At 34.0% G+C, this 24,420-nt stretch overlaps 1 protein-coding gene across 1 annotated transcript; it reads right to left on the bottom strand.

Moving 5' to 3' along the window:
* Positions 1-4,545: 4,545 nt before the first annotated feature.
* On the bottom strand, positions 4,546-23,588 carry LOC124367788 (CD63 antigen-like). The gene is made up of 5 exons (XM_046824901.1): positions 23,307-23,588; positions 11,604-11,792; positions 10,343-10,513; positions 8,847-9,059; positions 4,546-7,261 (listed from the first exon to the last, which is right to left on the bottom strand). The coding sequence occupies exons 1-5, from the start codon at positions 23,367-23,369 to the stop codon at positions 7,196-7,198; spliced, it is 702 nt and encodes a 233-aa protein (XP_046680857.1). The 5' UTR covers positions 23,370-23,588; the 3' UTR covers positions 4,546-7,195.
* Positions 23,589-24,420: the final 832 nt, after the last annotated feature.

The raw sequence follows: 24,420 nt of genomic DNA, 5'->3' as shown, positions 1-24,420 counted from the left end.
TTTGTTTTTCAGAATACATTTTCAAAAATTGTAGAAATGTTTATTAAAAACACAAGAGTTAAAGATATAATAAAGGAGCTTGAAACATGTTATGGTGATGAATTATCACCACAGCAATTTTTGCATATACTGCTAATGACAAAAATTGGCTACTGCATGTTTGTCTCAGAATTTTGTTACAGAGTTATGATGTTAAAGTAAGGTTCTTATTTTGGTGCCAAATGGACTAACAAATTAAAAATAATTTACAAGGAAAAACCAGGCATTTAAAAAAAAGGGTTAAGTGGCCTTTGTATAATATAAGCGATGAAATACATTTTATTTCATATTGCAACAATTATTGAACATTTGGTTTGTAAAAGATGCTTAGGAAAAAAATTTCAGTGCTTTTCAAATGGCTTCATTTGGGTTTTTAAATACTATTTTTAAAAGATCAGACTAGTCATTAATAAAATAATCAATTTACAAATTATGACAAAAATGTTTTGTAATGGGTTATTTTTATACTGCCGATCAAGCGATAATTAAGGATGCAGCGAGTCTTCCCAGATCCTATTGTCGAATCCCGTTGATCAGTTTTCGGACCTGAACCTTTCTTGAAGATTTGTAGATATATTTAACCTCGACACATGACTAGCTATTAGAATGCCATAAAACATATTTTAACAGGATGGCCACTCAACGCCTCTTTTCAAATTCTCGGTCGAAAATTCCCGATTCTCTAGTCTATTTTCAAACCAAATAAACAATTGTAATACTGTAACCCTTACGCCGAATTCAACGGTGACGGTTTATCGTCACCAGCTGTATTTGCAAGAAATGCCACAAAGCTGATGTGCTCTAGCAATTTTTCACTAGCGATATGCGAGAAATTCTGTGACGATTTATCGCTATCACCTATTTCAAGCTCCTCAGTTCCAGGAAACACGATGGCGTTGATAAATATAGACATAGAAATACGAACATCAATATTTAAATATTATTAATAAATCCCGGTATTTTGTTACTATATGTTTCTAAATAGTGTTTTACACAAAGAACTACAAAAACTTACCACTTGGTAATTTGCATACTGCCGATCGTTTTTATTCACAAATAGACGGAGCAGACTCTAGACGATGCGCCAAAATAAATACTATTATTTGTTAAACTGCAGTAGTTTGTTACTTTGATTATCTATCTACATTTTTCATTCGGAAAGTACAAACATGTTTTGGCAATCGGTAAATTGCGTACAGCTGATCAGTAGTCATCCCCGAATAATTGTTTTTTTTTATTAAAGATTCAGCTTCCCCATACGAGTAGTATATTGTGAAATCGTGATTTTTCAAGCTTTTTTGTTGATATCGCAATTGAGTAAAAAGAGCCCAGGTATCGAGTATCGGAAATGATCCATCCCTACTAAAAATTCCAGGAACACAAAAAATAACATAGAATTCATGCATGTATTCCGGAATCCGAAATTCAGGTGTAACGCACGCTTTTCCAGATTCTCATCGTTGGTGGTAGCCCTGGGATTCCCGCGAAAGTATCGTGGCTCTCAATATATATCCAGCTGACGGTCAATACAGTACATGAAGAATGCATCAAAATGTTATCTGTTACGGCCGATGTGAGGTTAGTTCGCGATCTGCAGAATAAGTACTCGACACCAGTACAGAACAGTACCTTCTACATTTGCTGCCAGAATACGAGCACAATTGGTGTTATCAATTACTGGCTCCTAATATTTTGTATCAGCCTTTAATATAATGCAAGAATAGAATCACCTCACCATGCCAAAACACAAGTAAAAAGTAAATAAACGCACGAAAGGCGTTCGTTAGATTATAGTCATGGACTACGAAACAACATGGCATAAGATTCCTTATACACGTTGAACTATTTGATTTGAACAGTTCGAATCGTGCGATCGATCGTCACGTGTGCGGGGAAGTCGTTCAGGTTAATAGTTGATCGGAGAACTGACGGGTTTCCAGCCGTCGTCCAACCAATCCCGCTCCAACGAAACTGACGCGCGTAGTTGATTCGGTCGGCTGCGTTTTACACTGGCAAAGTTGCGCGAGAATTTGCCCAACTACTGTCGCATAATGTGAAAAGATAAGAAATTTTACTCACGAGAACTGTCGCAAGTATTTGCAACAGTTGTATCGCTTGTTCCGGGAGTCTATACGAAGTGTGTTCAAACACGACAGTGATGTCTCGGCATTGTTTATAATTGAACTTTTAATAGCCGACACTGATCTCCAGTTCTTGCAAACGACTGTTGCGGCAGCGCTCGCGACTGCTCTTGTACCCGCTGAGACACAATTTTTACAGTCGGACACAAAACTTGCGCAATTTTTTGCCAGTGTAAACGCAGTTCAGTCGACGTTTGGGTGGGTGATATCATAACATCACGATGTTTCGAAATTAATAAATTCTGGAATGAAGAAGCTGTCAAAATTGTCTAGATTTTATAAGTTCTTAGAGACGGAAAAATTGTTTTTGTAATTTTCCCGGTTCTCAGAAAAATTCCCGGCCGTTAAATTCCCGGTCGGGTGGCCACCCTGTTTAAACACAAAATTTCTGTTACAGTCATATCCGTGATTTTTTTGGCTATTTCCGTGAATACTCGTTAAAATCCGTAACTTGTCCGGGACTTCCTTGACCGCTAGACACCCTGCAAAAATAACCGGCCAATTATCACGGTCTATCGTTAAATTCCACAACTTTTCTCCATATTGTTAAATTCTTTGATTATCCCCGGTTTTCTCGGTCGCCAGACACCCTGCTATAGGCATGGACTAACTGATCGGCCGGTGCAACGCGACGACGCGACGCTTTCACTGGTGTCGAGTGGCATTGAACTGTCAGCTCACCTCATAACCCTCTATCCTCTCTTTCATGAAGAAGGCCCTGTCCAATATCATTGAACTTTATTACAAAAAAAATCAGCGTTAGACGGGCTTCTTTTGTTTTGAACATTTTAAGCATTTCCCTAAAAATTCCTGTACATATTCCGCATTTTTTCCGTACACAGTAAATTTAAATACGGTTTCCGCACGCTGGACACCCTGCATACATAACATTATGGAAATAATGGTGAACAGAGGATGCAATGTATACAGTTTGACTTTTCCCAAATACACTTTCAGTTTTCTGCCGCTTATTGAAAAAAATAGAATTTCTGAGAAGTGGGATCAAACACACTATTTATTTCAATACTTTGATTTTAAAAATGAAGGAAATAAAAAAAAAAATTGTTAAGTAGGTCTTTATTTCTCTTATAAATTTGAACAGATTTATACAGAAATTTATACAGCTTTTGTTATATAGCCAACAAGGTAGTAGTACACCACACCATATGTTGCGTTAATAGGCTTCACTGAAGTTCAAAAATTTCTAGTTTGGCTCATTTCATTCGGATAGGTTGGCATACCTGTGTTTGAAAAACCCTAATGTACGTGCCACATGTTAAAATGTCATAATTGTTTACAAATTCATTTATTCTGCAATTTTTCCAATTGCCATAGACCAATAAAAAAATTGTTAATTGTTGCTTAGCCAATGAAGCCTTGAGATATGGTGCAGAAACCGAAATAAAATTTTAACAGCCTCTTGAGTTCGATAAGCTTTGCAAATGCTCAGCCAAAGAGAAAGACTTTACTTCTTTGTTTGAAGGTTATTTTTGACGATGGAAGGATTGTGAAGGAAACAGGATTTTTCCGGACATTTGCCATCGTTCAGTGAAACAAGAAAACAGTAACACTACGTTTCGAGATCTGCAATCTCGAGATGCGAAACGTAGTGTTACTGTTTTCTTGTTTCACTGAACGATGGCAAATGTCCGGAAAAATCCTGTTTCCTTCAAAGACTTTACTATATGTAATCCCATACTTACCAATAGAAAAGAGCCAATAGACAGAGAAAAGTTTGGCATATTTTTACCATAGTAAATAATAAATACTAAAAGAAGCATTCCTTTAGTAAATTTTAGAACCATCTGTTCTCATGGAATGTGAATGAGACCAAGATATCTCAAATTTTACATGTTAAAAGTAAAGAAATCACATTTTTGTTTTTGATGAATATTTAAAAAAAGTTAATTAGAAGTTGGAGCCCTCTACACGCAACTTACACAATTGGGAAAGATATGAACAGTGGTCTCCTGCTTCATTGCAACTTCATCAAGAAAAATATATTATGATCTAATAAAAATTAGGCACCATTTCATCTGATATCATATTAGGTACTATTTAAAAGAAACATTCTTCAAACTTAGAAAGGCTTCAAATTCCAAAAACGTGTGTAGTTTTCAAAAATACTTAATAAAAATTCTCCTTCCACTCCATATCCCTGCAAATGTATCTCTTAATACTAACCACAATGCAACCAGCTGGTACAGAACGCAGGATAATGTGAAAACAAAAACAATAAATATAGATAATGTTAATGAAACATTAAAATTCCCAGAAACTTTATTACTAGTATATATTTATTCTGACTTGGCTGATGTCACAACAGACTATTGTGCCATTTATGCTGAGGGGAAAAAAATACAAATTTTATTTCAAACATTTTATTAAGAATAAGTGAATACTCCAAACAAATATAGCTACAGCAATCCATAAAAAATATATGCAACACGAATACTTGATGGACGTAATAAAATTTCAAATAGGATAAGCTTAAACATAGAATAAACTTATTCCACTCATAGGGAACCCAAACACAGCCAATCATGGTAATATTGGTAAAACATGACTAAAGTTTATTACTTGATACCTAGTAAAAATTAATCAAGTAAAATACTGAAACCCAATATAAAACTACACCTGGAGAATATACTGATAACATAGAGAATGATTATAGTTTATTCTATCTATAAAATTACAAAAGTAAAAAAATTGTGTTTCAGTTGCCTAAATAATATGTGGTTTTTATGCACGAATAATAAATACTACAGGAAAACTACCAGTGCTCCCTAACTAGTGCCTAACACAAATATTGTAATTAATACTTTTTGAACACAAATCGTAGATTACTTGTCTTTTCAACACTTTAGATCTATAACATATAAAATTAACATATATTTGAGTTTGTACACAGTCAGACCGTTATAAAGCTCAGTGAGTCTTAAAGTTCGATTAGTCTTTTACTTCACAAACTTCTTTGGCTGGCAATACTATTAAGTTTTAAATGCCGTTGGAATGTTAGTGAACAATTAAAACTTGTATTAATTACAAACAAAATAGCTTTGAGCAAAATCAACTCAGCAAAAACATAATTATAGCATTTTAAAAAACCAAACCAACAATCAATATGAATATACACACATATAAGATGTTACAAAAGATCATTGTTTATTACACTTGTAACAGATTGACAAAGCAAACATTATTTTGATTGGGACACTCAACTTGGCTTAAACTAACTTTACTAATTCAAATTTTCGCCGATAATACAACAGATTGACTAGTCATATGAAGGGTGACTATTTTCTTTTTAGATTTGCAATCTAAAATTACTAGTCTATTGAGAAAAATGTACATATCAGTAAACTTACATTTGCAAAACTTAGAAATAATTCAGATGAAAATGTCTGATCAATGTATACAGGAGTCTTACTCTCATTTGATATGAAATAATTGTGTAAGAAGCATCACTTGTGCGATTCAGCATTTCTTGTTATGCGATTCAGCATTTTTTTTTTAATCTATGCAATGGCACAATAATTTTACTCTTTCCCTAATTGTGCTGTGACTGTGCAGTTTACCATTCACCTAAGTTAGTTTTAATCAGTGACGTGAGGTGAGTAAAATACTTTACTTTTACTTTAAAAATCTCTATGAGCAAAAGTTGTCAAAAAAACAATCACAAAAAAGCAAAGTGGAAGTCCTCCAATTCTGACAAAAACCCACTACACTAACTGAGCTGAGCTAGTATTTCAAATTCAATTTCTACCACATGTTTAAGCATTGCATTAAATACATCGCAGAGTTCTGTTTCTATAAACTACACACGTAGTTCCATCAAGCGAAACTCACATTGAGTAATGTCTTTTTGTTTGTTTTTTTTTTTTTAATTCGATCTAGAAATACTGAATGCTTTGGTCTTTGAAAAAAGCAGCAACCATACCAAGTATGCTAACACGTTTTGTACAATACGGCAATGAAACTGTGGGGAAAATATCAGTGCTGGCTCAAGTTAAATGTTTTGAAATCAAAGTATAATTTTTGAGTTTTAAATCTTCAACAAGATTGTTTACATCCTGACAATTTATTGAGATTTTAAAATATAAATTTCTAGAACTTTGCACTTTTTATTGCACCAAAATGCTGATTCGTAGGTGTACTTTCTACTTGGTTAAAATGAGTTTTAGGTAAAGTTATCTCTCAAACAAGTCACTACAAACTAATTATAACAACCTCAAAATTTCATAGGAAAACAATGTTTCCTGAGTACACTTCTATTAAAATTTGTTTTGAGAGTTGATTTTAAAAGAGTGAAAAACTCATGTATACATTCGTCCTAAAATACACATAACCAGATCTGGTTTAAAAAATTCAGAAGGAAAGAACTTGAAAATGTGTGCAAGAGAACTGTCATATTTAGTCTTCTTTTTTATAAATATTTTGATCAAGACGATAATGTTTACTAAGCGAATATAATTTTTTATTTTATTATTTTCAAATTTACATTTTGTGCTTTTAATGGTTTCTCACTAAACATCTAGTACACTAAAAAATGTAAGTTTACTGAACGACTTCATGGTTTGCCAAATCTACTCGTACAACCATGACACTGCAAAAACTGTGCTCAACCATACATAGAAATCCTATACAAACGGTGCATTCGAATTTGGCTTTAAAAATAGCATTCCCATTCGACCCATTAATACTGAACGATTAGCAGCTGCCAAGGGAAGGTACATTTAACAACAACAGACATAGGAGTATTGAAACCAACTTGATTAGGGCTAAACTCATCTAAGGACATCAGATCACATCTATAATTGTTTATAAAGATACAAACTTGTTAGATCCACGTGATAGGACCATAATAGTGCACCTGAAGCTTGGTCAGGTCATATAAAAAGTAGTGGCGTACACCCAATATATCAAGAGTAAGACTGCTTGCAAAAATATTTCAACAATACACAATATCCAGGTTAAGATACGATACAGGCTGACTCTGTAGTACAAGCCGCAGTTTACACAGTCTCGTACTCCTTGCGAATGGAGCGAGCGAGACAGCAAGCAAACACGACACCAATCAGCTGTGAACAGAAAAAATGTATATAGTACGTGAACATAAGTGAGTTAATATATACTAATACAATTTTTTACAACAACTGATTGTCTGGTGTAGATGAAATACCAATGTTTCTCATTTGATATTTAAAATACTGTAATAAAAAAAAACTAGATTTATACAGTAGGCCCGAAATAAGAAATTAAATGGAGATTATTTTAACAATTAGAACTTTTTACAGTATTTGGTAACCATGTTTTTCAAATGGTTAAGTTTGTCTCACAAGTGATTAAATATTTGGACAACATATTTACAATACTAGTAAAAGTTTTCATGGATAGGTAAAAATTGTTACCTATTGAGTAAATCTTACAGGTATGGTATATTGGAGTTATCCCACAAAATCCTGACAATATGTAAGAAAAGACAACACAAACTTCTCTGAAACATATAAAGACATCAGGACTGGTGTCTTTTGATTCCTTAAAATTATCCTTAAGGAACAGAAATACCAAAAGTGCTGTAGGGGTTGAATTTGGGTTCACACTGTGCCTAAACACATAATGTTAGACAGTCACAGAGTGAGGGGTGGGGTGGTGTTGGAATACCATGTGAGTGAGAAATAATTGTGTTCCATGATTTTATAGCATTTCTGTAGGGTTTTTTACATCTGACTTTAGGCAATCAATTGATTTTATATATTTAAATTAATTTAGACCTGTTACAAAGTACAAATGTGTTGAGAAATTCAAGGAAATTTTTTTAAATGTTTTCATTGAAAAAAAGAACTTTGTACGTTAAAAAGAAGAAAGTTAATTAGTTTTCAAAATCAATAGGGGATATAATCCAACTGCATGGTCAAAAATGAAAATGAGGAAATTTGGTTAGGAACCACATTAACTCCTTTCCCATGAAGGTCACTCACCCTATAGCTGCAAAATATAAAGTAATGAATTTGTATCTCCTAATTTATGAGTTTGAACCAAAATATCCAACAATTAAAGAAAGTTATAAATATGTGTTACAGAAATGTGCTGTAACATTAGTAACAATAAGTTAAAATTATTTCATGGTGTCAAGTGTGGGATTAGTAATTACATCATATTATAACGTACTGTAGGTCAATTTAGTCAAATAGGCTTTTCAATTTTCATTTTATTTTAATTTTAATGTGAATACGTTGTAAATTGGGCAACCTTAACATTATCTCAGATGCAATTTTTTCCGTCTGGACTGCAATTTTTGTCCCATCAATTTGGATTGTATACAAAACTTGTTCTATAATTGTCTATGCCCACCTCCAAGCCTCCACCAGGGCAATATCCTTCTCTGGCAGTTCCTTGAGCATGCCTAGACAGCCCGCTTTGTTCGCTTTATCCTGGGTGCAGATTTTATCCACAGGATTGTATACTGTACTTGTTCTATAATTGCCAATGCCTACCTGAGTAAATGCAACTCCTAGTCCAAAGCCTCCAACCAGAGCAGTATTATTTTCCAACAGTTCCTTGAGCACGCCTAGACAGCCCGCTTTGTTCGCTTTATCCTGGGTGCAGGGTTCATCCACAGGATTGTATATTGTACTTGTTCTATAATTAATTGTCAATACCTACCTGAGTAAATGCAACTCCTAGTCCAAAGCCTCCAACCAGAGCAGTATTCTTTTCCAGCAGTTCCTTGAGCACGCCTAGACAGCCCGCTTTGTTCGCTTTATCCTGGGTGCAGGGTTCATCCACGGGATTGGTTGGACAACAGGAGTACGGTATTGTGCCGTTGTTGTAAATCTTTTCCCAGTCCTTCAGAGAATCTGTTCCACAGCAGTTCAGCTGTGAAAATATCAGATACCAGGTGACTCAATTGTGAAATGTTTTCATGACAACTAAATTCATCTGACCTATTATTATTATTTACCTTGTATAATTGTGAAAAAGGTGAAGAAGCTGCTAAACATAATCGGAAAAAACTGTTCATAAACTGTGGGCAGTTTTCAAGATGAGACCACACCAGACATATTACCAACAACCGTAAACATAAATTTAATATGCATGTTACCTTTGTAATACATAATTTGACAGTGTAATAAAAACTTGTTGGCACCATTAATCAAGTTGAAAGTAGACAAATACTTAAAAATAATTAATTTTGCACATAAAAATTTATAAATTACATTACCATACATAAAAAACCAGGTGCATTGTGAAATACAGTTTCACCACAACAACAAAATATATCGTTAATCTATAATAACAACTTGAGCTAAACTCAAAATTCACATTAAAATAACATTTGTTATTAACTTTAAACTATTAAAACATAAGACATCAAAGCAATTTTCCCATGAATCCTATCATTGAAATGGAAATGATTGTATATGAAAAAAATACCCAATCCACAATTCATCTGAAACCCATAGTATTAACAACACAATATAAACAAGTGTTTACAAGTTACTTAACCAAATAATAGCAACTAAAACTGTTGTTAATTTAAAAATATCAAATTACATGCTTCATTGTGATTTTAATCGCAATTTCATTATTATAGGCCTTCCAGCCCAGTCAATAGAAGTAAGTACATTTTGTGACAATTAAAATATTAATCTGGATTATTTTAAAATTTCAGGTTTGCAACTACATTTGTAAAAGAAAACCAATTTTTCTCTAGGCCTATGAATAATGAAGTTGTGAATGTTTTTTGAAGTTTGAACGGTCTCCATACACGAAATGGTAAGCTAGGCAATGACTTAGGCGAGATATTTGTGTGATACATTTTTTACCAAGTTTGAACTTGTTTCAATCTCTCTATTACCAGTTCAGTTGGTTATCAGAAGATTCTTATGAGATTTACATGTAATAAAAAATCTAAAAATCCGTTTGAGATACAAAAATATTGTTTATAACAACAGATTTAGGAAATGTTGTATGCATTCCAAATCACTTTTTCTCTAGGTCCACAAGTAACACGTGATTTAAAAAAAATTTGAATGGCTGACGTATTGGAACAAAATGGCTAACCAAGCTGGCCAATAATCTCTTTTGTGAGAGAAACGTCATGTCAGTTACAATTCCTCATATCTAGTAGTTCCACAAAGTTCAAAAGCCGTACTTACATCATATTGCAAGACGTTCCAAGAGTTGGTAATCTCTGGGTTCTCGTTATATTTCTTCATTGATTCATCCATACGTTGTTTAAGCATCGCATCAATATCCTTCTGCAAGACGTAACCAGCAACACCTCCTGCCACTTCCATCAAGAAGATCAAAAAGAGGAGGACTGCAAACTAGGAACAGACGGAAGTTGTTCAGTCGTCAACAATAGATGTTCAAGAATAACAGCTTATGACAAATTAATTGCTCAATTTGAGTTGCTTAAATAAAACAATTCTATTGTCTTTCTTCAATCCTGTTTGTTTTAGATAAATTTCCTATTTATAGAGCAATTACAAATTCAATCCTATGGTTTGGTTCATTTATTAAACTTATTTCTTCAATTTAGTTCTTTTTTATTTTTGTTACATGACATAAAACATGCAATTTATACATACTAAAAAAAAAAAAACAACTTCAATGAAAGGAATGAGTTTGAACTGAAGAAATAGTTGACAGTTTAACTTATTTGAAAGGAAATTAACTACCGTTATTATAAAAAGTTCAGAGTTCAGGAAGTTCCAATTAAATTTTAACAATAACAAAATATAAAAAATATTGACGTTAAATGTGAGATCACTCAAAAACAGACAAATTTCTGGAATACGGAAAGTTCATAAAATTAAATTCTTTACCAAATCTAGAAAGGCTAGTGAAGTAACAGATTAGGTCTCAACAATACTGCTGATCCTAATCACACATTTTACAGCAACGTCAACAAAAGGACGCCATATTAGTTGAATGAGGTATTAACAATGGAAAAATGTGGACTATTATGTCCAAACAATCATTTAATAATATACAACACCAACAATATAAAATGGTAATTTGAACCAGACACAATTATTCCACAAATCCGACATAGTACTTTACAAAATGAATAGTCTTGAAGAAGGAGATGTTCTGTTCGACAACAGTAAGTTCTGTTCACAAATAAATTTTCTGTTCCTGATAAATTATTCATTACCTGTACTCTATTGTGCGTTTTTGTTTGTATTTACGGATTATCCTGATGTTCATTTATACTGATCACATCCGATCCCAATTATTCTGGATAAAAGAAGTTGTACTATAATTGTAAATATTTTGTTACTGATATTATTCTACAGTACGACATTACATTCATAATTCTATTTTCTTATTGCAAAAACAACATTTATGATAAGATAAAAATAATTATTAACTAAATATGAAAAAAATTCAAAGAACGTGGTCAACACTTACGGTGATCAACATGAAGTTACTCTCCTGAATTGCTCCGCAACAGCCGAAGAAAGCCACCACAAATACAATGACACCAACAACGATCAATATCATGGGAGCAGAGAAAAATTTCTCATCAATGAACTGTGAGTAGTTGTAGTACATATTCTGAATTATAATGCCCACTGTGAAAATGGTGATGCCGGAAATCTGAAAAACCATACAATTTTTAAATAAGAGATAACTACGAAGTATAATTTTTTGTTTAAACATAGGTAATAAAAGTGAGTGCTTTAAAAGAAGATGAGATTTGTCAACTGATGACAAAAAAAAGTGATACGATCAATTCACTTTAACTGTTCATATCTTCTGCGGTACATGAAACAAATTACTTCAAAATTTCTCTCCCTTTTTATAAAAATAGTTTGCACATATTCTTCTGTTGTAATGCCCAGGTAGATAATTGTTTCTTAATCTGTAACTCATGCTTAATTTTGTGATTTAGAATTTGATTACATAAAAAATGAGAATTAACATCAGATTCCAATTGAAAAGTTGTACACAACAATGCTCCCCTGTCTTTTATAATCTGTTATTCTTGAAGAAAAATACAATACCTCCATAAACACAACGATTTAATAACCAAAATTCTTGTGTTATTGTGACCTATCTTGTGTTCAAGCCGATCTGTACATAATCTAATCTCCAATGTTTAGATATGAAGGTTTTTGAAAATATGGAGTAAGAAGAAGAGAAAAATGCATAATTAAAGACACACTGCTTCTATATAGGATGGAAAAAATATCTTGTGTACTTTATATTGTATGTACAAAACATTGTGAACGCCATGTGCCTGGCTTGGGAGGGAGAAGATTGCTTAATTTTTTATATTGTCAAGAAAAAATCTTAAAATTGGGTTAAAATCTTCTGTTTGAAATACGTACAGTACTACAGTTTTATTTGGTTCATCAGCTGTAAAATAATTGATTGGTATTTTACTTAAATGCGTCCGTTTTTTGTTGCTTGAATTGTTTTTATAAGATGTTGATATTGATTGATTGTGCTGTGTGATTTGAGAGTCCAATGAATATCTACTGGTTTGTACAATTTAAAGAGCCCATATTAGTGCAGATCAAGCCTATTGATTTGTGGCATTCAAGTGTGATCATTGTGGGTGGTAGGTGAACCTGCAGGATACTAAAACAAGGGTCCTTCCTTTAACTTGAAACTCACTGTTCCTCTCAATTTGGTGGCATTGTTACTCACTTGCAGATTTTAAAAATTTATGTTCCTCATAAGTATATTATGTTTGTTTAGTTTCTAAAGCTTTATCCAACTCCTTTAACAACATTTCTGATATGGATACAACAGTATTTTAGACATACTGTAAATAAAATCGATACCTATTTTGCTGCAAACTCAAATGTAAATTCTATTTTCAAATCTTAAAATACCTGGTTATGTTGTACCAGTGTTTTAATTGTTGCTAAGAACACACAAAAGTTAAGGTTTTAATTTAATACGCGATTGTTTTGAAATAAAATTGAAAAATCTGAAGCTTGATAGCTTTGGGTTGAGATAAAAATTATCTTCCAGAGTCAATCCATCATAGCAGAATTAAAAAATTGTATGATAAATTTGAGCTTTTCTTCGCTTTAGACAGAAACTATTTACAGGTTTGTATCATCAGTAAATAAACATCCTTGCTACCATCTGGAATCTCAAGAAAACCCCTGATATAACATGAAAAGGAGTGATCCTAAAAGAAGCTACAGGAAGAACAAATAATTTGGGCACACAGCAAGCCCAATATTATATCTATGGAAATCAAAATATTTAATGCTGGGGGCTGTCACTAGACGGCAACACCTCAACCAGACTGAATTACAAATTTATTGAGCAATGTCCTGAAGCTAAGAAGAATAAATTTATACTGACTTGTTTGTAAAAGTTCTCTAAAAATATTTCTTGTTCTATACATTTACAATAATACTGTAATATTATGATATTGAGTGTACCTACATTTAGTTCCCAGAAGTTCTTTGTATTAACATAACCTTGAATTATCGGAATTTTACGTTATCCAAAATGTGTTCAGCCCACATTATTTCCGATGGCTGAGGTTTTACTTCATAATATATAAAATATTATGTCTTAATGCACTATTTCCACAACATCATTTCAAATTATTCCACGATTGGTTTGTAATTAATTGAATGTGTTGTTTCTGATATAAAGTTAAGGAATAAAGAAATCTTGACTGACGGAAAACCAGTAATAAGATGTTAATTGTCCCACGCTACTTTTTATCTCATCTCATCTCATCTGAAGAGATGTTTTGTTTTATAAAAATGCCCTAGGCCCACACTGGTGGTCAGGGACAATTGTGATCGGTATTCTCCCATACCAAATCGTCCAACGTGATCTGAGGACAGAAAATCCTCAGGCACCACCCCACACTTCTTGCACATCTAAGACGTTACCTAAATTTAAGATCAGGCTATTTCAGCGCTCTAACAACCTTGACGAGTATTTCATCAATAAGATAAGATTATATTTACACTATCTACAATACTATCCTACCCACTTAAATCACATAATACAAATAATAGTAAATAGGGATTGAGGATTACACTAAAAACTGTAACTTAATATCCAGTCCTCCAATATGTACCTGGTGACTTTTTTCTTACATACAGCTAGGAATATACGAGAGAGAAAGTGGGCTTAGTTTCCTTTCCGATAACATAGCTCGCACTATTTTTAGAAACAAGCACAGGGATGTATTATAGGGGATAGGTTATGGTCTGACTTTGTGTATTTATGTTTCGTATTTAATTATGTATATTGGTCTGGTTAGAACAAGATTTGTTTCCATGAACATGGCAAACTTACAATGGCTGAAAATAAAAAGAAAACTACACATAACGTAGCTAAAGTTGGAAGAGTTGGGGAAGAGTTGATTTAATGAGAATGTTTGTACCTAGTGCACTTGTCTCTGTTCAATATGAACTACTACTCTCAGAAGTGAAAAAAATACCATTTATTTGGGTAAAATCTCCCTGACATCAGTATTATTGTTATTTATCATATTCAAAGATGGCTGACATAAACAGCAACCAATCGAGGTTCACTCATGGTCACAACAAGAACATTTGACGACCAGCTCAAATGAGTAAGAAATATGACAGAGAAATATAGAGTTTTTGAAAAATATATATAAACAGGAAAAATACAGTAACAAGGAAATATTACTCAGCGCGGAAAAGTAATTCCGCTTTTAATGTTCTATAGCTTTGTTATTTGCCATTTCTACCCCTTTAAAACCTTTCAATGTTTTCTTCCATAGGTTAATAACGTGAAACTCATATTTTGCCACTCCAACCGTTAATTTCATATTTACCATGATATAATGTTTTATAACAAAATTCTTTTTGATGTGCTATTTTTCATGTAAAATTAGAAAAAATATTAACTGTAAGTAAATATTTTCTGTTATAAACATTAAAAACATTGTTAAAAATTACATGTTAAAATAAAATTGTGGGTTACTTTGGTATTTTTGGATGAATTTTCTTCATCAGAGACCAAAATAAATTACAGTATTAAAAAGAACAGGTTTTATTTAACCTATTTTGCAATTTACAAGTCATTATGACGTAAGGGTCTCATATTCTGCCTCCCAAAAGGAAGCAATGTCGGCAAGAATTGAGTTGAATACATCGCCACAGTCGCTGATACTCCCAGTTTGCCACATATATTCTGCCAATGAAAAACTTTCCACTTCAGTTTGAAGTGGAATCCCACAGGTGAAGATGGAATTATAAATTAATCAAGTGCATGTCAATCAATGAAGACAAAAACAATAAGAACAATAATTAATTATTTGAAATCCTACTTGAGGGGTTGCTCGCCTAGGCCTAACTAAAGGGCTCCTCTTCTAGGCCTACTTGAAGTGTTGCTCGTCTAGGCCTCTTTGAAGGCGACATGGCAACTGGGTATGACTCATTAGGTATTTTTCGATTCATTAATTAACAAAGGAAGTACTAGTAACATATAATTATAATACTGGACTGTGAGAGACTGGGAGCAAGGAGAAGGGCTCTTTTCGGTGATAAACAACCAGGCGACGAACCAGATGCTAGTATCGGGGAAAAGCTTCTTAGCCTAATTAAGGGCACGAAGATAGGCTTACCCCTCTAACATCAAAGGGGCACACAATAAGCTCAGGTTGACGTGTGAGGATCTATGAATCCACCCCAATATCCCAAAGGAAAAAAAAAAAAAAAAAAAAAAAAAAAAAAAAAACATAATTAAGTTTATTTTGGTCCCCGATAAGGAATGCTCATCCAAAAATAGTGGCCTCAGGATAATACTAAAGTACCAATCTTTGTATGATTTTTAAGAAGGAAATTTATTTTTCTGCTAACAGGAAAAAAAATTTGAAACATGTTATTCAACTGACTATTTTTTATTTCTCATATCAACGGCAATGACAACACGCTACTAACACAGACACTATAAATATAACAATAAATAGAATAATAATATATACTAACAACTATGAAAACCAGAGATTGTCAAGAGGGAAGCGTTAAGAGAATCCTGAGAAAAAACTGAACCAAACTGAGTTGCAAAGAGATCGCATATTTCTGAGTCAACTGAGGCTTGTTGATTTTCCAGGTGCATTAATGAAGGTAGCCTATACCAAAAACTCGTGGACTGTTTCCAATGGCCTCCTCATCATTAGAAAGTTAGTTTCTATAACATTTACTACAGAAAGATTTGCATATATATCGGTAATTTGAACCAATCTTTTAATCAACGTGCCTTTTCTTCAGTTTAGTTCAGTTATGGTTTTATATCTAAAAAGTAATAATGTAATGATGAGTTAAAAATTATCTATATGTATTTATTTACTTTAATATCACGTAAATGATTTAAATTTTTTTAATTAATTTTAACCCTTTTAGTGACACAGATAAAATCAAATCCATGTTGAAAAGTGCTGAATTCTTTTTTGTGCGAAAAGTGCCAGAGGGTTTTGGACAAAAACACAAGGTTTTACAAATGAATTTAAATAAAATTAATTTTGATCATAAAAAGCTCCTTTTTTTAAAGGTAAATGAATTAGGCATCAGAAGCTATTTAACATTCAAATATTTATATAATTTTTTAAATTAAAAAATAACTTTAAACCGTAACATTTCCTTGGAGACAAAATAAATCATCAATCATGTGAGGCTCAGTAATTATGACTTTGTGTGTGCATATGGCAGAACAGAGCATATCAAGGGAGGAGTTGCTATATATAGACACAAGAAGTTAGCCAACAAAACCACCACTCTCAACCTGGAAAAGTACAGTATAGAAATGGTATGTGAGGTAACTGGAACTAAAATAAAAATTAGTAATAAAAAGGACATACATATATTAGGCTATTACAGACCACCGAATGCAAATCTTGAGACTGCACTCCAAGTGATAGACGACACCTTAACTGAAGTCAAAAGACACAACTCTTACATCATAATCACTGGAGACAACAACATAGATAACCTTACCAGAAACCGAGAACAAGGTGCACTAGACGAACTGCTGGCTTTACATGACCTAAAGAGACTTGCCCTGCCACCAACGAGAGTCACAGCCGCCTCTAACTCCTCTATTGACTTTATATGCACTGACCTCCCACCCAGTAAACTAAATGTCGAAATCTGTAACACTGGCTTATCAGATCATACTGGCCAATATTGCACAGCTGACTTTCCTAAAATATTTGACAATATAACATTCTCAACATACAGAAACACATGCGTGAAGAACCTAAATTACCTAAAATCTATCCTAGCCACAGAAACCTGGGAGAATGTGATGCAATCGAACAACATTGATGACGCTTACGATAACTTCCTTAATACCTTTACAAGGGCATTAGATCTTGCCTGCCCACTCAAGACCAAGAAACAAAGCCACTCTAGAAAGAACACAGTCTATGATGAAGAAACCTTAAGATTACGAAAGGAATTTATCAATGCGCAGGATAAGTTTAATGTCACAGGAAGAACTGAAGATAAATCTGAGGCAAACCAGAAGAAGAAGGCCTATGATCTGAAACTCAGGCGACTTAGGAAGGAAGCTAATGCAGACCACATATATCACGCTAATAACAAAACAAAAGCAGTCTGGGAACTCATAAATAGAGAAAGAGCTGCTAAGAACCAATCAACATCAGACTTGAATCATTTAACAATCGACGGAATAAGAGAAACGGACCCAAAGAAAATCGCTGACCACCTTAATACCTTCTTTGTAAATATAGCAGAAAACACGCTAAAGCAACACCAAATATCGAATGACAACTTACTGTATAGTCCATGCTACAATATAGATACCACAATGACAGAAATGACCCCAACCACAGCCAAAGAAATTAAACAAACAATCCGTTCATTGAAAAGTAAAACCTCCTCGGGTTTGGACGAGATTTCATCAAAAATCATAAAATTTTGCGAAGCTGAACTTCTGAAACCAATCCTTCACATCACTAACATATCCTTTATACAGAGCATATTTCCAAAAAACTTAAAACAGGCCAAAGTATACCCTAAATACAAACAAGGAAACAAAGATGAAGCAACAAACTACCGTCCCATTTCACTACTACCAACTGTATCAAAAATAATAGAGAAGATCACTCTTTCTAGACTACTCACTCACCTACGAGACAATAACCTCCTATCCAATAATCAACATGGCTTCAGAAAAGAAAGATCTACATCAACTGCATTAATAGACCTTGTTGAATATATTACAGACAACCTGGAAGAGGGCAACACCATCACTAGTATCTTTTTAGACTTGAGCAAAGCTTTCGACTGTCTTGGCCATAAGCTCATCCTAGCCAAACTACAAACTCTTGGCGTCCAACAGTCAGCCTTAAAATGGCTTGAGAGTTATTTGAACGAAAGATACCAAGTTGTAGAGGTTAAACAGAGAAGAATGGGAGAGACCTGTACTGTTAAATCTGAAAAACTACCTATGACTCGAGGGGTTCCCCAAGGCTCCGTCTTAGGACCAGTGTTATATATTTTATTCACCAATGACCTGCCAATATTCTTGGAAAACTACACAAATTCCATCATGTACGCAGACGATACCATACTACTCTCAGCCCAGAAGGATGTTGAACAGGTAGAAATAAACTCCTACATCTCATTCAATATGACCCAACAATATTGCAAATACAATGATCTGGTCTTAAACAGCTTGAAAACTAATCAACTCACTCTAGGAACTAATAAAGACTATGTGTCCGAAATCCCTGGTATTCAAGAAACAGAGGACATGAATAATTTAGGAATAACACTAAATAATACATTGACATGGACAAATCACATTGACAACTTATGTCTGAAGCTAAATTCATCACTCTATGCTTTGCGAAGGACCCATGCAACAAGCACTCTTGAATCTACCAAAATAGCGTACTATGCCCTATTTGAAAGTCATCTCAGGTATGGGATAGCAGCATGGGGGGCACAACTCAATTTAACCTACTAAAAGTCCTCAAAATTCAGAAGAAAGCAATCCGGTTAATGGGGAAGCTAGGACCTAGAGAAAGCTGCAGAGCTACTTTTAAAGAATTGAATATACTGACAGTGACTTCTCTATATATTCTGGAAACGATATTGTACTGCTTATCAAAAGACTTTCCTCGAAATAGTAATCTTCAATCTTCATGAACATAACACAAGACACGGTCAAGACTTTCCACTACCTCTTCACAGAACAGCTGTATTTGAGAAAAAAACCAACCTATGCCGGGAAAAAACTTTTTAATGCTCTGCCAGAAGAAATTAGGAAAAATGGAAACAATCACATTAACATGAAGACTGCAATAAAGAACTGGCTCTTTCAAAGAACCATCTACACAGTGGAGGAATTTTACTTATGGAGACTGACAACTTGACAGAGACAAACATGACGTTTTATATTTTATAACTATGTAAACTTTTTGTTAATTGACGCTACTTGTAATCTTAAAGATTATCAATAAAGAATTTCTGATTTCTGATTTGAGGTGAAATAACTATTATAAAAAATAATTATTTTTAAATTTTAATACTTTTATGATAAAGAGAGCATTTAAAAACATCCTAAAATCATATGTTATAACCTAATATTGTACAATAAAGACAATTATAAACATTATTCAAGCGCTAGAGGTTTGTTTTGCTAAAAAGCCCAGGGTTTACGAAAATAATCAGTTAAAGTATATTTTTCACCATAAAAAGCTCTTTTTAACCCATTGCGGATCACTGCGCTCGTCACACAGCGGCCGGGCCTAACACTATTATAAAATAGCTGGGATGACGAGCTCAGGTCGCAAAGCGGTCTGCTTTTAAATTTCCCTCCAAATAGTTCTATTAATGTCTGATAGATTGGGCGATCGTCTTCACTTGTGAACTAAGAGTGTTTAACAACGATCTACGTTCTGAGTTTTCAAAAGTTTTATAAATATCCTACAGATCACAGTTGTATGTCGAAGTTGAAAAATCATTCACGAGTTTACTCTCCGCTTTTTAGCGCTTCTGATTGGTTGTTTTCTTCAGCTGTTATTAAAATAGTAACTAGAATCGCATTTTATGGTATAATTTGCGTGTCATAATATGAGCTGATCGAAATAGAAAACTTACGATCGTCTGAACTTGATCGATATTTATTAGAGATATTTATTACAATAGTTCATAAATAATATATTGTATTTAATTATTTTGTTTTTAAGAATATAGATGGAGCTATTTTTATAAACCGTAATCCAGTTTAACGTAGATATGAAGTGAGTATACAATAGCGAGCGATACGATGTGGTGCACCATTGCTGTTCGTTCGGCTGCTGACCGTAAATTAATTCATGCCCGCTGATGTCCACTCGCCAAAACAACACGATCCGCAATGGGTTAAATTCTTTTCAAAATTTCAATACTTTTAACGATAAAAACCATTTAAAACAATGCAAAATCATGTGTTACTAAACATGAATTATGAAAATGAAACTCAAAATATAAAGATAACATTATTTACGCAATTTTCAACAGACTCTACAACACTGTCTTCATGGACACTCGGACATATAACCGGCACAAAAATCTTCTAACAGTTTTCTTAAGTGACTGTCATCACACTTCTTTTTGTTAATTTTAATATCTATAATAACTTCGAAACATTTTAAATTAATAAAAACATTTCACGTAGAAGTGTCTGAATCCCTCGTCACCGAGACAATTGTAGGCCTTCCAACAGTCACTAAAAATTGTCGTACCTGGCAGAACCCATTCTTTAATTATGTCGAGCAGAGTGTTCCTATCGCGTTCTTCAACAGGAACAAGGAAGGAATCTCTGCTCTGCCTTTCGATTCCCCCAAAAACCCACTGTCCAAATTTATCCTCATCAATTTCAACGACTGTCAGAGGACCGCCAATTTTCTTCGACGTCGTTGAAATGTGATGGAAATACACTTCGCGGCAGAAAGAATACCAGTCCACCACACAATTTGCAGAAACGCCAAAACTCCAACGACATATAGCGTTGTCTCGGTGGCTTTAAGTGCAGAAACATGGTTACCAAACCAAAATATGTCTCTATGTCTAAGCGTGTTCTTTCAAAATAAGAACCTGCCCAAGCCGATTTAAAAAAATTACAACATTAAAAACTTTTTTTTACTACTTTTATCAAACATCAAAGTCTCCCGGTTTAAAAACAATACACAACTGCAGGACGAACAAATACACTCATTATTAAAAACGCCATTTTCTAAGGAAAACATCTCGTTTCGGTCAAAACGTAAACTCATTACGTGCCCGACACACACAATTCACTACAACTGGTCGAACTAGTGGATGGTTGATTCATGATTGTCACGCACTCACTCGATCCAACCTTCAGTACACGATATCTTGTGAAGCACTGACTCATGCCCTGGAGTTCTCAGATAACAGATACGCTATCAATCCCGGCCGCAGATGATATTTAAGTAAACTGATTAACCAGACACAGCACACAAACCGAACATTAGAAACTTAACTAGTTATGAATATACCCCCTAAAATCATGTTATTTGTCATTTGTACCACCTAAAACTATATATATTTTTGTTCAGGACCTGGTGAACAGAATACGTTGATAACGTCAAATTCGTGATATGCCAGGTCGGCCTTTAACCTTATAATTTCCACCACATATAATAAGAGTGATATATAACTGTAACAAGAAGACTCGTACATTACAATTATAAAATCATAAATTTAACAATATCATTACAAAACAACAAAACTAACTATGGCCTAGACCAGGGGTGCCCAACCGTTTTTACCCAAGGGCCACATTGTAAACCCTTTATGGCCAGGCGGGCCAACATCCCAGGGAATTTGGAACCCAAACAAAACGTATTGCCCGGGGTTTGTTCCAGAAATCTTGTGCAAAATATGAGTTTTAAGGTTATTTGGCCCTTGTTTCCTGATTATTGTAATTTATTATTATTTATTAGTTGTTAGGTAAAGGTTTATAATGTTTTTTAGGTTCTTTTAGTAGAAATAAATATAAACCCAGACTTTTGGTTCGCCGTGTTTTACGCGTGCTCTATTCGCCAGCCGGCAGCCACCACCGTAGTCAGTGAAATCTGTCTGCAACTACTTTACTTCTTTCAACACTCACACTCCACCAAATGAATACGGCTCGTTCTACGTGAAATCGGCTGGACTGCTTGGTTCTCAAAATTTGTATTTATTTAATATTTCCAATGCTTGTAAACAAATTTGGTTGTTTTGGCAACAAGGCGGGCCACATAAAACTGACTCGCGGGCCGAATTCGGCCCGCGGGCCGTAGGTTGGGCAGCCCTGGCCTAGACTTAGATATCAAAGAAACCTAACAATATTACAACTTGACCAGCTTGATATCAACGAGTAACAGCTTTTGTGAAATGGAGGAAAGGATTCTCCCCATGGGTTATCAGGAGCCATATTCAGATGTTGAAGCAACTTAAAGTCACTTGTGAGAAATATCTCACATATTTTCCTCATTATTCAATGCTATTTTCAAAGTTTACAAATATTAGTTACTTCTTGCTGTTTATTGTTTACATTAAAATTACTATAACTAATAAGTTGAATCAATTGTAACATCGAATTATTCCTTCGGATAAAAACAATCGAACCATTCGATAATAGAAATTGAATAACGAGTAAGCTGCTTATTAAAGTCTACCCCGGGTCCGCTTATTGTACTCTACCCTTGTCTTTTGTAATCAGGAAGAGTATATTAATATTAATTATTTTAATTTTAAAATATGATTGTTCTTACGACTACAGATATGTTGATAGACTCATACGTATTCGATACATGAATATTAAGTATCGATAATTAGGCTATACTAATCGATACAAAAACCGGGTCCACGTATCAACTCTACCCCCTTAATAGGCCTGGTATCCTTCAGCAATTGCCTACTGGGTGGTAATTTCCCAAAATTCTTTGAAATTACACAATTATTTGGCCTGGCACAAAAAGGGTAAAGTCCAGGTATAAGAGATTACTAAAAGTTTGATTTAACTGTTAGGCTAAAAGTTTGGTTCACTGACAATACACTTGCTCTAATTTAAAAATAATGCTTTATGTCATATATTAAATATTAACAAAAAAATACACATATAGCATGTACTTACTGCAAATAAGAGATTGAAAAAGAACAGTAGGTATTTGACACAACTCATTCCCACAGAATCCATGATGAATGATTATTCTGGATGGATTTTAGTTCAACCAATGTATAGTGGAAACTGTTACTAATTGTGGCTTTACAAAGAAGCTTCTTCAAGTATGACAAAATGCTTAAGTGACTAATTAATTAATTAATTATATCTTGCTATCAAACCCATAAATCTACACATACAGCCCTCAGACCTCAGTGACGTTTCCCTCACTGGCCTCACACACTAACAAAACAGATATAGATTGACCAACAGCAATGACCAGCTCATACTTTTTTCTAGTTGATCAATGATGGTCGTTAAAAAAAATGCAACTGTGAGTTTATATCTTAGTTTCTACTGGGACTTGAGACTCAAGGTCCCCGCCGCGATTTGTTGTAAGGTCAAATCGTTACAACATTAATGGTAGCTTTACTGAAAAAATTGCATTACTTTAAAAAAATAGCACAACTTCACGCTAGTCGTCCTTGACAAGATAAGTTTTTAGTTGACAAGCTATTCCACCTTGAAACTCTACCATCATGAATAAATGGTGCCAACTGCAAATGTACTGTCTTCGGTCTCCCAATAAAAACTGGATCTCATAGGAGTGGACTGCAAACCACCCGAGTGTCAAATTATACCATGCATTTTCAGAATCTAACACATAAGTGATGTTAGTGTTATTATTTTTTCAAATAACCGCGGTTACCTATATTATATTAGTGACTAAACGTGTTACTAGTTTTTCAATGGCGAGCGCTAGCGAAAACTATCACCTGAGGGGCTGGTCAAATTTCATTTCGGCCTATCCGCCTATCTATGTATCAACCAATATCTTAAGAGCAAACTGACCTATAGACTTCGAAGTTTTGCATACAGCTTCATTTCTATATAAGCAAGATCAAACTAGATGACAGTTCATATAACTTCAATAGATTTGGCGAAGCGTTTGCGAATTTTTTTAAATTGGTCTTTTGGGTAACCGAGATGGCAACGAGAAATACGTACCGTAGTATAAACAAATTTATAAATAAATTGAGCACAACCATTTGACATGGTAAAACGTACGTAATAGGTTACTTGGCAC

This window comes from Homalodisca vitripennis, chromosome 8 (genome assembly GCF_021130785.1).
Source record: "Homalodisca vitripennis isolate AUS2020 chromosome 8, UT_GWSS_2.1, whole genome shotgun sequence".
Classification (NCBI taxonomy): Eukaryota; Metazoa; Arthropoda; class Insecta; order Hemiptera; family Cicadellidae; genus Homalodisca; species Homalodisca vitripennis.
Note: the sequence above shows the minus strand (reverse complement) of the source record. Positions and strands in the feature narration are given on the sequence as shown.